The following is a 13849-nucleotide window of genomic DNA, read 5'->3' on the forward strand; positions in this document are numbered from 1 at the left end:
AAAAGAAAAGGGCAGACAGACAGATACCTGGGGAGTTGTGGGGGGAGAAGTAAAAGAGCACATCTGAAAAGATGATTTTTACAATCCCCCTTCCTGCTGCTCAAAGCTTCCCACTCAGCTTCTGCTCCTATTTGTTCATCTTTCTCTGGCAAGAATTACTCCTAACTGTGTTAATTTTCTTTTTTTGTGGGTTAACGTTGGGTAGTGTGTTTGCAATTGCCCACAACTAATAGATTTCCAATGACTGACTTTACTGCACTCCTGGCAGCAAGTAGGGCATATTTCTTGAACCAGGGTCATTTTAAAGGATTCCAGAAAGTACCTTCAGACATTTCATGCCTTCACTTAAACAGCTACTTTCTTGATTCCATGCAGGATTTTGAGCACAAGTACAGTACCTTCAAAGGGAGGTCACTATCCCCATGAATATTAAGTGAGAACCATTTCAAGAGTGTGAATGAAGCATAACCTGCTTTTCATTTATTTATTTAAGGCTAAACTTGGCAGATATGTAGTTAGCCATGATCTCAGCCTCTGGCTGTGCAAAGACATTTTAAATCTGTAGGTTCTGTGCAGATCCGGGGGATTTGTGCCAAAATGTTTCCTGAATAAAATTAAATATTCCTTCATGCTAAGCTTCTTGTTGTTGGTTTGGTTTTTTTCCCCTTCCTCCCTCCTTCATAGCCTAGTATAATATCAGATTACAAATATACAATATTTCAGGATTAGTGGTGCTTATTGTGCAGTTTCCCAGCTGAAAAGGACTGCTGTACTTCTTTAATGGTTAAAAAAAAAAAAGTTCTGTCACACATCCTCTGCCTTCAAAAAGCAGTGAGGCACAGCCTGTTCCTAATTACTCTCCATTTACCTGGAAGGAAGGCAAGAAGTCACTGTCCTACTAAGGAAAATCTGGGGAATGCTCAAGGCCCAGGTTGCAATCGCAGAATCACAGAAAGTTAGGGGTTGGAAGGGACCTCTAAAGAGCATCTAGTCCAACCTCCCCGCCAAAGAAGGACCACCTAAAGTAGCTCACACAAGAACGCATCCAGGCAAGTTTTGAATGTCTCTAGAGAGGGAGACTCCACAACCTCTCTAGGCAGCCTGTTACAGTGTTTTGTCACCCTCATAGTGAAAAAGTTTATCCTTATATCCATGTGGAACCTCCTGTGATCCAGCTTGCACCCACTGCCCCTTGTCTTATCATTGGACATCACTGCGAAAAGCCTGTCTCTGTCCTCCTGACATTAAACCTTCACATATTTATAAACATTAATGAGGCCCCCTCTAAATCTCCTCCAAGATAAAAAGACCCAGCTCCCTCAGCCTTTCCTCATAAGGGGCATGTTCCACTTCCTTAATCATCTTTGTGACTCTGCGCTAGAGAATGAATTGCATCTGCCAAGACCATCCTGTAAGAAGCTGCACACCAGAAGCCACTTGCATCATCAGCTGCAAAGGCCTAGATAAAGAATGTCCTGGCCCTTCAAAACCCAATTAAAAAAGTATACAGCATATATAACTACATTGGTCTCTTCCCAGTATTAATCCACCTCTTCCTTGGGTTTAGCAGCTTCACATCTTCACAAAAATCTTTTCAAACACTGCATGTGCAGCATTAGCAGAGGTATACATCTAGCTACCACCGATCAGGACTATGGCTTGGCATTTCACAGAGCTATGCAGACTAACTTCCATGGTTCTCTCCTTTCCCCTGGTGTGACAAGCCGAAGGTGTGTGGCTAGGTCACAGATGCCTTTCTGTGGAGTTTTCAGTCTGTGGGGCTGTATGCTGCCTTTTGTCTAGTCAAACATTTGTGTCTTGTGCACCTTTAAATCTCAGCATGTGATTCCTGCATATGGCACTGAAATCCAAAGTATTTTCAAACTTCCTCAGCAGAAGACAGACATGAACCTTTTGGAGGGGGTCCAGAAGAGGGCCACAAAAATGATCCTGGCCTGCATTAGGAATAGCGTGGCAAGCAGGACCAGGAAGGTCATTGTGCCCCTGTACTCTGCATTGGTCAGGCCACACCTTGAGTACTGTGTCCAATTCTGGGCCCCTCAGTTTAAGAAGGACATTGAGACTCTTGAACGTGTCCAGAGAAGGGCAACAAGGTGAGAGGCCTTGAGCACAAGCCCTGTGAGGAGAGGCTGAGGGAGCTGGGATTGTTTAGCCTGGAGAAGAGGAGGCTCAGGGGAGACCTCATTGCCCTCTACAACTACCTGAAGGGTGGTTGTAGCCAGGAAGGGGTTGGTCTCTTCTCCCAGGCCACCAGCACCAGAACAAGAGGACACAGTCTCAAGCTGCACTAGGGGAAGTTTAGGCTCAAGGTGAGGAGAAAGTTCTTCACCGAGCAGGTCATTAGTCATTGGAATGGGCTGCCCAGGGAGGTGGTGGAGTCACCATCCCTCGAGGTGTTCAAGAGGAGTTTGGACGTGGCACTTGGTGCCATGGTCTAGTCATGGGGTTTGTGGTGTCAGGTTGGACTCGATGCTCCTTGAGGTCTCTTCCAACCTTGGCGATACTGTGATACTGTGATCAGAGGGATGGAACACCTTTCCTACAAGGACAGCTGAGAGAGATGGGGTTGTTCAGCCTGGAGAAGGCTCCAGAGAGATGTTATTCCAGCCTTCCAGCACTTCAAGGTGAGGGCTAGAAGAAAGATGGGGAAAAACCTTTTAGTAGGGCTTGTTGTGACAGGCCAAGGGGTAATGGTATTGAACTAAACAAGGGTAAATTTAGATTAGATAGAAGGAAGATATTTTTTACAGTGAGGGTGGTTGAACACTGGAACTGGTTTCCCAGAGAGGTGGTAGAAGCCCCATCCCTGGAAACATACAAGGTCAGGTTAGACTGGGCTCTGAGAAACCTGACTATGTTGTAAATGTTCCTGCTCAGTGCAGGAAAGTTGGCCTAGATGACCTATAAAAGTCCCTTCCAACCCAAAACATTTTGTGTTTCTATGGTAAGCATATATAGTTTGAAACTAACAGGCTGTGCAAGTCAGTGAACAAATGGTATAATACTGACCAACACTGAAATAGGACCTTCTCAGAAATTTATCTGAATCTTAAAAATTAGGGTTTCAAGTACCATGACCATAATCCTACAGCAACATCTCCTAGAATCAGAATTCCCATTGCAAGAAAATGCAGCAGTTCTTCACATACTGGAAAGAGAACAAAACAAAACAAGAAAATCCACCAACATCCTCAAAACACTGCAGGCAAGGGCCTTGAGTTATCTAATGCAAAAATTGCCCTGTGCAACATTTCTTGTTTTTCCAAGAAGGTACTGAGCTTCCTAAGAAGCCAAGCCTTTCTTATACTGAGAATGAGCAGCAGAGAAACTGTCCACTTCTTCCACACAACTGAGGATGCTCTTCGTGCTCTGAGGACACATTTGTTACCACTGTCCAGAAAAGCCATGATGCAAGTCTGTAAGCCTGTTTTTGGTTTGGCCTTTCAGGAGACTAGAAGCACTAGTTTTATCTAGATGGAAAAAAAAAAATCTGAAAAGCAGGAGGGAGGCCACTCACTGAATTGTTTTTTGACAGCCTCTAGGCATCAGTGCTCCTAACCCCGTTTCTGGCAAGGTGACATGAAGTTGAAGCCACTTGTAACTTAAATGTTTTTCCAAAGACAGCTGGAGAAGTTGCATGGGGAGTTAAAACAGACCTACCAACTAATCTTATTCATTTACAACCCTTAGTTACAAAATGTAACACTAGAAAGTGTTTAACTATACACAGAGCAGATCTGCAAAGCCTGAATAATCATTATCTTCTCAGCGATGTCCAGTGATAGAACAATGGGCAATAGAATAGAATACAATAAGTGCAAGCTGGAGCATAGGAGGTTCCATGTAAACATAGGGAAAAACTTTTTTACTGTGAGAGTGACAAAACACTGTAATGGGCTGCTCAGATTGCAGAGCCTTCTCCTCTGGAGACATTCAAAACCTGTCAGGATGCCTTCCTGTATGACCTACTCTGGGTGATCCTGCTCTGGCAGGGAGGTTGGACTAGGTGATCTTTAGAGGTCCCTTCCAACCCCTAACATGTGATCCCAGCCTAAGCTCATCTTGGCTGCACCCATGCTAGAGGAAATATGGTGGAAAAAATAATGCAAGTGAATAAAGACTAAAAGTGAAAAATTAATCAGACTTTCCACTGGCAAGGTCTAGAAAGCTGACCTGACCATAAACAGAACAGACAATTTGAATATCTTGCATAGATATTAATTTGTTATGCTTAACAACTCCTCCACCTCTGATCCATATTGTACTGGGTTTAATTTTAAATTTTCTTATGTATGTCTGGGCCCAACACTAACCAGAGTACAATGCAATAAATTAGCAACTCCCTTCAGCTGAAATACAGTACTCAACTAAAACACAGTGTGGATGGCTTTAATAGAGCTTGACAACTGAAATACAGCTGCTCATTCCACATGTTAGCAGACATACTAGGAATGAGCTTAGGAACACAAGCTCAATTGCCCAATGTGTGGGCACACCTTAAATGTCAACATTATTAGCCATCACACTGTGACTGAAGTGATAAACACACAAACCAAATGTGTTCTAGCCCATCAAACCCAGACAGCGTCCCTCTTCTCCTCCTCCAGCACACAGCCACAACTGTTGCTCACAGAGTTGCCAAGTTACCACTAGTAACTTGAAAACAGGATTACACCCAAATAGCAAAAGAACTTTACGGCCACAGGGTGAAAACACAAAGCAACTTTTTAACTAAAAAAGTGCTTCCTTAGAAATGATTCAAGTCTCTGGTTTTGCATATTAACAACACCACTTTAAAAAATACACATATGGGCATTTTCATGTCATTTAGCTTGTGGAATTCTCCTCCTTTCCCATACAGAAGCACTGGACTCAGATGTTCAGAAACCACAGCAAGGTGTTATTAACAGTAAGAGGCAGCCTCCTGCCAACACTGTGATCAGGTGAACGTGGACACCATAACAGATAGCCCAGGATTGCTCCCTCATATATTTCACCGTACAGGTAGATATGCATTCCTTCTCTGACCAGGAATAGAGAAGCAGCTTTATTTATTTATTTGTAGGAAGAGGCAAGTGACAAAACAAATTAAACAATACAACACATTCTTAGTAGATCCAAGAGATTCACACAAATTTTCTTTCCACCAGAAATGAAAACAAACCTGGAAAGTTTTCACATTTCAATTTCACTTCCTTATAACCCTTTCAGCTTTATGACTGTCTTCCATATTTAGTTTTTTCTTCAAGTTTTATAAGGCATCCTGAATCAAGGGCCTTTCTTTGTCAGCATCTCCATTACTCAAAGGTAATGGAGTCAGGGGTCAAGTCAGGGGTGCACCTGAGGCCAGGTGAGGGATGGGCTTGCCAAAGCTTAGTCCTAGTGCCCTCTGGGAGATCATTCAGGCTCACTGCGTGGTCAGGAGGCTGTTTTCCATTGAAGATCTTTTTCAGAGCCACTCTCTCCCCACTGACTGTCCAGTTAGGGAGACAACAACCACCAGTGCAGACTCAGGCAAATGCACAAGTTGACTCCATGTAACAACAGCTGCCAACTTACTGGTACACTAGAGTATCGCTGTCTGCAAGCTGGGACCAGCCAGGAGGACACAGCACGATGATTGTGGTAACTACCCTACAGCTTCACAGAGCCCAAAGCAGAGTCTCAAACAGTTATGACAAAGCTTCAAGGGATGCTTTTCTGGGAAAAAAATGGTTATTTAACCAAAATGCTATTTTTAAAAGTTACTCAGAAGTCTTCTCCCCTGCTTTTCACTGAAATTTCAATTCCTGACTCACCAGGCATTTTTGTAGCATTATCATACATGCTACATGACCAGCACAGCTGAAACACCTAAGTGGCCACAAATAATTAAAGAGTCATCTCCATTTTTTAAATGTTTGAATAAGTTTTTTTAATATGGCAAATCAGTAATTTACCAAAAGCCACATTTTCCAACCAAAACGGCTATGTCAAACGCTTAAAATATCATTCCCTTCCCTACAGCTCTGCCTCATGGTGTCAGCTGGGATAGCTTTTTTCCCCTAGAATGCAGATAGTGACCTCACTGTCATGGTTAGCAGCAGCTGAAGACCAAGCTGTACTAGGCAATGCTGCACTCCTGGACACAAAAGTCTTCCCCTACATGGAAACAACTACTCAGCAAAATGTCCAAGCATTAGGCTTTGCATCTTACTTAAGGTTCATAAAGTTATATCCAGGCACACACTGACATACTTTTCCAAAACAAACTGGCACAGAAAAGCTCCTCAACAGTCTTTATGATACAGTGGATGGAAAGGCAAGTCAGCAGCAACACGAGGAGCATATACACCCGAATCCCGCTCTTTCTTCCCCAAAATTTTGAATTCTCCGTAGCTTTACATGTTTCCAACAGTCTCAGTTTACAGCTCCACATACATTGAAGTCAATGGGTAAAACTATCTTCCTTTTCAGCATGCTCAATTTAATCCTCTGAAACCAAAGGTTCAACCTCATCCATTGTTCACAGCATCTGGAAGGCAGATCCTTGACTGTCTCAGGAGAAAGAGATCAAAAAACAGAATCTAACACAGGAAACTATCAGTAACCATTGAGCTAATCAGTTTTGGAAAGCATGATTTCTTTTCCATTAATAAAGCCCTTAAAAAGATGTTTCTGCATTTCTTTTTCTTTTCCCTTTTTTTTTTTTTTTCCATGACACAAACTTTTTTCCTCTGAATAGTCAAAAGGATCACTTTTTTTTTCCTGTGCTATTACAGTATCAGCACAAAACCCAAGCTGCATAGTAACTCCATTCCCTTTCCCATGCCCTCACAAATGCATTAGTCTCTGTCACTGAACACCTTAACTCTGAGCAGTCAGATCTTCCAGAGTGGGATCCAACGAGGGAGAGGGCTTCTTTGTTTCAGAGATCAGAAGTTAAGTACAAAGAACAGCCAGGACACAGAGGATGGAGAAAAGTAAGTGCAGGAAAAACTGAAGCCTCAAATAACACACACAAGGGAAGAAGAACTGCTTTGCTTTTCCACCTGTGTCAGAGAAACAGGAAGGTCAACATCAATATAGAGCGCTTGAAGGAATCCCAGTAGTCACTTGCATGATAAAATAAGTGAAGGCTTGCAATTTAATTGTATTGACGAAGACCAAGTATGAGGGAGAAATATTAATTTGTAAGTTGGGTTCAGTTCTGATTTCCTTCACATCAATGTAAGCCTTGAACAGGACAGAATCTGTTTTCTTTGTATACTCACAAATTAAGATTTCATAGTACTCAACAGCTTAACACCAAAGTTCAAGACAAACATGAATGTTAAGCACTCACACATCAAGTATTAGCCAGACAGAACAGTTTACTATGAAATGGTCCCCCCAGTCATGACTAGGGAAGTACCCTTTGCATAGAAGTGACCCCCAAGAGGGCTTTGCTTAGTAATAACTACAACCCACAAAATCCTGCAAACACTTCCTTATGCACATGATTAATTTATGAGCATGTGGCCAGTCTCACTGAATTCAAATTAAGTAATCCCATCTTAAAAGCTACTCTTGGGCAGAGAAGAGTTCAACTTTGCCTCTGTAAGAGTTTTGCAACACTTCTCTCTTTAGAGACCAATTTTGTAAAGCTCAGAGATCTCTCAACTATCATTTATATTTGTGAGAACAGAGACCATTGAGCACTCTGTGACTACAGGGGAGGTGGGAAAAAAAAATGAATTTATTTAACTTCATATACAATTTAAATAGAGAAAAATCAGCCCAAAGAGAACTTAAAGATTCTTCCTTCCCCGAATCCATCATGCTCAAAAAAGCTCTGCAAGAAAATTTCCAAAATACTGTATTATGGGTACAAGCTACTCCTGGGGAGGTTCCAACTAGACACAAGAAGAAATTTTTTCACTATGAGAACAATCTTTGCCATCTGACTTGCACTGAAGCCTGAAGGATCTGGTCAAAGGCTGAAGTCATCTGCTGAAATACAGTCATCTACACTCATGTTAGATGTCTGGACCACATTTATATTCAATTGGCAGAAACAGCACTTCTCAGATCTGATTCTGGTGACTAAACATGGACCTCCACTTCAGCTCCCTAGAAATGTTCTGCTTCCTGACTATAAACAGAGTCCAAACAGCTGCATTTCAACAGACAAATCTTACCTTCTCCATGGTGGGTATCACACAGAACCATCATATTGGTTTTTTTCTGCTAGAACCCACTGAATAACCATACCTGGTTTTACTGCTAGGATCCTATCAGATTTGTGAGAGTTTCTGCCACTTAGACCAGTACAAGTAAACCAGTGTAGTCACCTTAGATTCCATGCACAGTCAATGGAAAGAAAGGGGCACCTCTGAGAGGCAATTCATCTGCTGTAAAAATTTGACTCTCTCCCTGGAAATGCCACTGTCTCTCCACAGATTATGGAAATGAGCCTTAATTTACCTCTTAATATGGCAAAGTTGTGAATTGCCCTGAGTTAAGACTGACAGGTTCAGTTTCTCACTGTTGAGAAAGTAGGAGATGCAGAGTATTCTCTGCCCTTATCTCCTCTCCATACCAGGGAGGCTTGAAAGACATAGCATCAGATCCCATAACAAAAAGCAAGGTTATAGAATGGATTACAGAGTCCTTATTAAAATAATTTGAAGGAGAGCAAAACAAAACCACACCAGGGAAGTCTGAAAAATCTGTATTGTGGCCTGCATAGTGTCTGTCCACCCACAGCTTTGCCAAGTGAGGATAAACAAGAGCTGAAATAAACTCCACAAGCACACACTTCAGTTGGCCAAATATCCAACACAGAGTGGAGCAGCTAAAAATTAGTCTGCAGTTTCTTAAGGTTTAAAAACAGAGATTCATCTGTAAGCAACGCATACCCTCAGATGACCAGGTGACACAGAGACTTAAGATGGCAGACCTAGATCCAGGCTCTTGCTTGCTTGTGCTTCTGTTACCAAAAGAAGTCACCTCGTTAGCTGACAACAGCAGGGCTCATGCATTAGACTTCTGCAGGAACACAGGATTTGGCAGCCTCCAGAAATCTGAGCTCTCTATTTTTCTTCCCTTCGCTTACTAATGCCCATTTCCCCTTCCCCGCCTCCCTGCTCCCAATGCACACACATTTTAACACTAAAACCCAGGAGTTACATGGCTTTTCCATACTTCTGGGCAAATATTACGCACTCTCCCTCCAAACGACCAGGTATAGCTTCTCCTCATAGGTAGTAAACCTGATGTAAAATTACAGTGCTTCATAGTGAAATACTTCAGCTTAATTGAAAAAAAACCCCAACATTAAATAATTACCACATCTCATGCCTTAAGAAAGCTTCATATCCACCATCTCACACCAAAATACACTCCTTACAACACTGTGATACATTACACCCTCTTAATGGATTCTACAGTTATGTAGCCACAGACAATGCAATTAACAAGCAACATTCCTTCTTGTAAAATAGGAGGGAGAAAATAAACAGAATAAAAGTATACAGGAATAAGTTTGATCTCAGAAATAAAACTGTATTTTTAATTTAATTTCATCATTTACTGGGTCAAAGACAACATAAGCCTGGATTACCTAGGCACAAGCACTGGTTTCTCAATCAGACAGATTCATAAAATAACCTATGTCCCCTTAGAAGGAAAATGATACCTTATTTACTCTCATTAAATACACATCAATGATTTAGTAAGATTTTTTTCAGTTACCATTTCATTTGTTTTGTACACAATGAAACCAAGAAAAAACAAGCCTGTTTTAAAGTTGTATTTTGTTTTCTGTTCCTTGTTACATAATCAGAAGAGTTAGAGAAAATGCTATTATGGAATTAAAAAGAAAAACAACAAACCTAGGCACACATCACTACATTGCAATGTGCAAGGTGCTCCTGCATCGACTATTGGCATACATTAAAATTAAATGTACATGCAATCTATAGCAAACTTTCAGGTCTATGCTGAATGCCCTTTCTGTGTTTAACCACCTACACTGCTGACAAACAGGTAAGATTTTCCAGGTTAGTACCAGCAAAATTCCACACTGCAAAAACACCAAATGCTGTCATGCAAAAAAGTCATTCACAGGGTCTGAAAAATGTCCCTCCCATGTCAAGATTGGTTTTAAACAGACAAATTATAAAAAAAGGATGAAAGCAGATCTTATTTTTTGTGGGAAAGCCAAGCAATTTAAAACCAACAACCACATAAACCCTAAACCATATCTTTTAGAAGAGATGGTGAATCACTACCAGTGCTCTTTTGTAATGAAACAAGAAGAGGACAGTAGCCACATTTCCTTGCAAAAAAGCAAACACATCCATGATGGCATGTGAATTTCACGATCAGGGTGACTTGTGACATTGTGATCCTTCATATCCTTTACAAAAAGGGCCACGGACTCCATGTTGGAGAACACACTCATTCTATATCTCTCTGCTCTGTGTACACCTGCCCAGGCAAAAGCATCACTTTTATGAATTTGAGCATGCACAGAAACCTATTCACATCATCATCTGAACCACCACATACCCACCATCGCCCACCATAGACTCCAGAGTCATTTGCAACAGCCTGAAACACTGCTCTAAATCCAATCACTATTTTCCTCTCCTCTGCCTTACAGCCACAAGCCTGGAGCCCTGTAGCTTAGCTTGGTTCATTTGGGCCCACTTAGGTAAAATAAAGGAGGGGTACCCACTGGGCTGGCTGAACAAGAAGAAGAAATAAGGCTGCAGAACTCACATGTGTGCATAGTTGATTTCACACCACTCAGCTGCTACATTGATACTATCTTGTCAAAAAGTCCAGATCAGCTTTCACCACAAATACTTAGAGCTTGGAAATTATAGCAAAGCACCAAGGCTGGGGAAAAAACCAACTTTAGCTGGATGCAAACTACACTGCAAGTGCAGCATTTGAAGACTCAACATGACGCAACTAAAATCACACCAGGGACGGGGGCTTCCTGAAGGAAACTGGACCCACGCAAAACCACAACATATATATTAGATGCCTATAGCTCGTTCTCTGCCCATGCTAGGAGTGCCCTGCAAACAGATTTGCACAAGCTACAAATCAATGAGGCTGTGTAGCTATGCCCATGACAGTGGCAAACTGCAGTGAGGAGGGGAGCCCAGACTACTCGGCAAACCCTACTCCCCCCTCAGCCACCCTTCCACAGCCTCTTCCATCTCCCCTTCCCCTTGACTCCCTTAACCCTTTCCCTATCAGAAGTTCAGTGCAGTGGGAACAGCTCTGCAGTTTCGAGCCCGCTGGTGGGAGCAGCCTGGCCTAAATGCCAGTCACCCCGGTGTCGGTGGGGCTGCGGGAGGCCATCCAGGCTGACGCGCCCCTGCGCTGGGCTCCCGCCTGCCAACCGCCCGGCCACCTGCAGGCCTCCTGCAGGGCTCCACTGCCCTACCTTGCTCCTCGCCGGCCCCAAAGCAGGCTCTGGGGTCCTCAGGGGGGAGCCGGGCTCCACCACCCTCCACAGCTTTGCGTTTCTTCGACATCTGGTCGGTGTTTGGGAGTTGAGTTTCTCCTCTCTCTCTCTCCGGGGAGATGTGCAAAGAGAGGGAGAGTGTGAGGGAGAGAGAGAGAGAGATTGAAAGAAATCGCTGCTTAAAGAGAGGGGAAGAGACTTTGGAGTGGCTGGAGAGCAAGTAGGAGGCAGGGACTAAGCGGAGAAATCCTACAAATCACAATCCCATCAATTCAGCCCCACGTCTAAAGGGGCTGTTGAGGTCTCCCCCTTTCTTGCTCATTCATCAGAGTAGGTGAGTGAAAATTAAAGAGGCAATAGTTCTCTTGTTTTTCAAAATGTTAGTGGGTGGTGCTTCTTTTTTTTTTTTTTTTTTATTGTTTTTGGGGGGGGTGGGGTGGGGTGGGGGGAGAAGGAGCAAGGAGGAAGCTATTAGATATGATTTTCCCCTGTTGGGATTCTTTCTGATAAAAAAAAAAGGGGGGGGGGGGGGAAGGGGAAGGGAAAAGCTGAATTGATCTCGGGGAGGGAGGGGGTTCGGGGGAGGGGGAGTCATGACAGGATTAAAAAGAAAACCAGGAGCAGAGGAGGAGGGATGAAAGGAGCCTGCAGGTGCAGGGAGGCTAAATTCCCTGCAGGGGTCATGTGCTTTGGAGCTGGGGATCCTCGGCTTCCCGGAGGCGGCCGGGACTGGGCGAGGGTCTGTCGGCTCTGTGGGGGTTACGGCCACCCCGCCCGGTACCCGCGGGAAGGGCGGCGGAGCGGTGCTGCTGGGCTCCGCAGCCGGATGGGAATATTCACGAATAACTCGCACCTTGCAAACTCCGCTGTGAAGTCAGAACCCTCGCAGTCGGTCAGTCTTTCTCGCTCCCTCTGTAACCCTTTCAGTCCGGGGTGCAAGATGTACCGCTCCCCCAATAAATCCCGTTTTGCTCCCCCCAGCCCGCTACCTGCCCCCTTTCCTGGCGGACTCCAGAGCTCGCTAGCGGGTGTTTATTCGCGACAGGGGGGAGGGCGAGGACACAACTTACCCTCCGAACTATGCACGTCTCTGCTTTCCCCTTCAGATCAACTTTAAAGAGCAGATTCTCAGTCCGGGAGGCAAAGAGGCAGGGGAGGAGAGGGGAAATGCTTTAAGGAACAGCGGCTGCCAAGTGGGTGAAGTTCAGGGCACAATCCTGGCTCTTCCACGTTCCAGCAGCCCAGCATCTTCCCAGGGTCTGGAGAACAAGGTGTTCAACAAGTCTTCCTCGTTACCCGAAATTGATTGATGATGGCTTTCCCGCCAGGCTGTATTAAACAAAACGATGCACAGAGCTACTCTGACGAGCAAGAAATTTTAGAGGAGCTTGCAGTATAGCTGCATCTTGTGTATATATATATACATACACATAAACACCTCTGCATGTGAGCATGTATATAGAAGTAAAAATATATCACTCTCTCAATACAATGTTGAGTCCACAAGATCTTGAAAAGCCTGCCTGTCGGCTGCGTGGAAGTTAAAGAGTTTTTCTTAAGCAAAAGGAGCTGATGCTTGGACACATCTCACGTCCAACAGGAGGCAATGACGTCTGTAGCTTCATTGCTATAACAGCACCAAGGCTGCAATTGCCATTCACTGAAATGATAAGGGGCGCTCAGACGTAAGCAGTCTGGCCCTCTAGCAAGAGACTGAAGCGAAGATGATTTTTCCCCTCCCAAAACAAATAATAATGCTAAAAAAAACACCTAAGGAAAGAGACGGGGGAGCAGAGAAAAGGAATCTAGGTCTTGCAGTCACACGCGTCTGCAATATGATCCTCTAGCTCCAGAAACATTTATATTTTGCAGCTGACTAGACTTTGGGAAATTTCAATGTATTATGATTGCTCGGGTGGGGGAGGGGAGGGATTTTCCCCCACCACCACGTAATTATTTCTCTCTCTCTTCAAGCAACCATTGATGAAACACGGAGAAAAGTGCCCTCCCCCCATCTTTCCAAATGTGTTTAGGCACGTGTGTCTGGTATATGGATAAATCTTCCTAAGTAGCGATTTCTTGCTGTACGGACTGCAATGATAATTTTATTTATTTATTTATTTATTTATTTATTTTAGCACTGGAAGCTGCTTAAAAAGGGAAAAAAAAAAAAAAGGAAAAATAAAAAGAAAAAAGCCGATGCGAAGCAGTCGGCTTCTTTCCGTGTGGGGCCGCACTCCCACTACTACGGTTTTGACCGCATATGGGGACCGCTGCCGCGGTCCCGAGCCTTGCCAAGCCGCGGCGAAGGCGGGGGCGGCGGCTGCTGGGCGCGGGGGCGACGGATTGGCCGCACTTCGGGGCTGTCAAACTCCGCGGGGG

The 13849-nt window shown here is 43.9% G+C and overlaps 1 protein-coding gene across 1 annotated transcript in view; it reads right to left on the bottom strand.

The window, feature by feature from the left end:
- Positions 1-11867, bottom strand: part of PDE10A (phosphodiesterase 10A) — a 368681-nt gene extending 356814 nt beyond the window's left edge. Inside the window, exon 1 of the mRNA XM_009898929.2 lies at positions 11447-11867. Within this exon, the coding sequence (XP_009897231.1) occupies positions 11447-11537 (91 nt within the window). The 5' untranslated portion in view covers positions 11538-11867. The remainder of the gene's footprint in view (positions 1-11446) is intronic.
- Between the last annotated feature and the right edge of the window lie 1982 nt (positions 11868-13849).

Source organism: Dryobates pubescens, chromosome 6 (assembly GCF_014839835.1).
Source record: "Dryobates pubescens isolate bDryPub1 chromosome 6, bDryPub1.pri, whole genome shotgun sequence".
Classification (NCBI taxonomy): Eukaryota; Metazoa; Chordata; class Aves; order Piciformes; family Picidae; genus Dryobates; species Dryobates pubescens.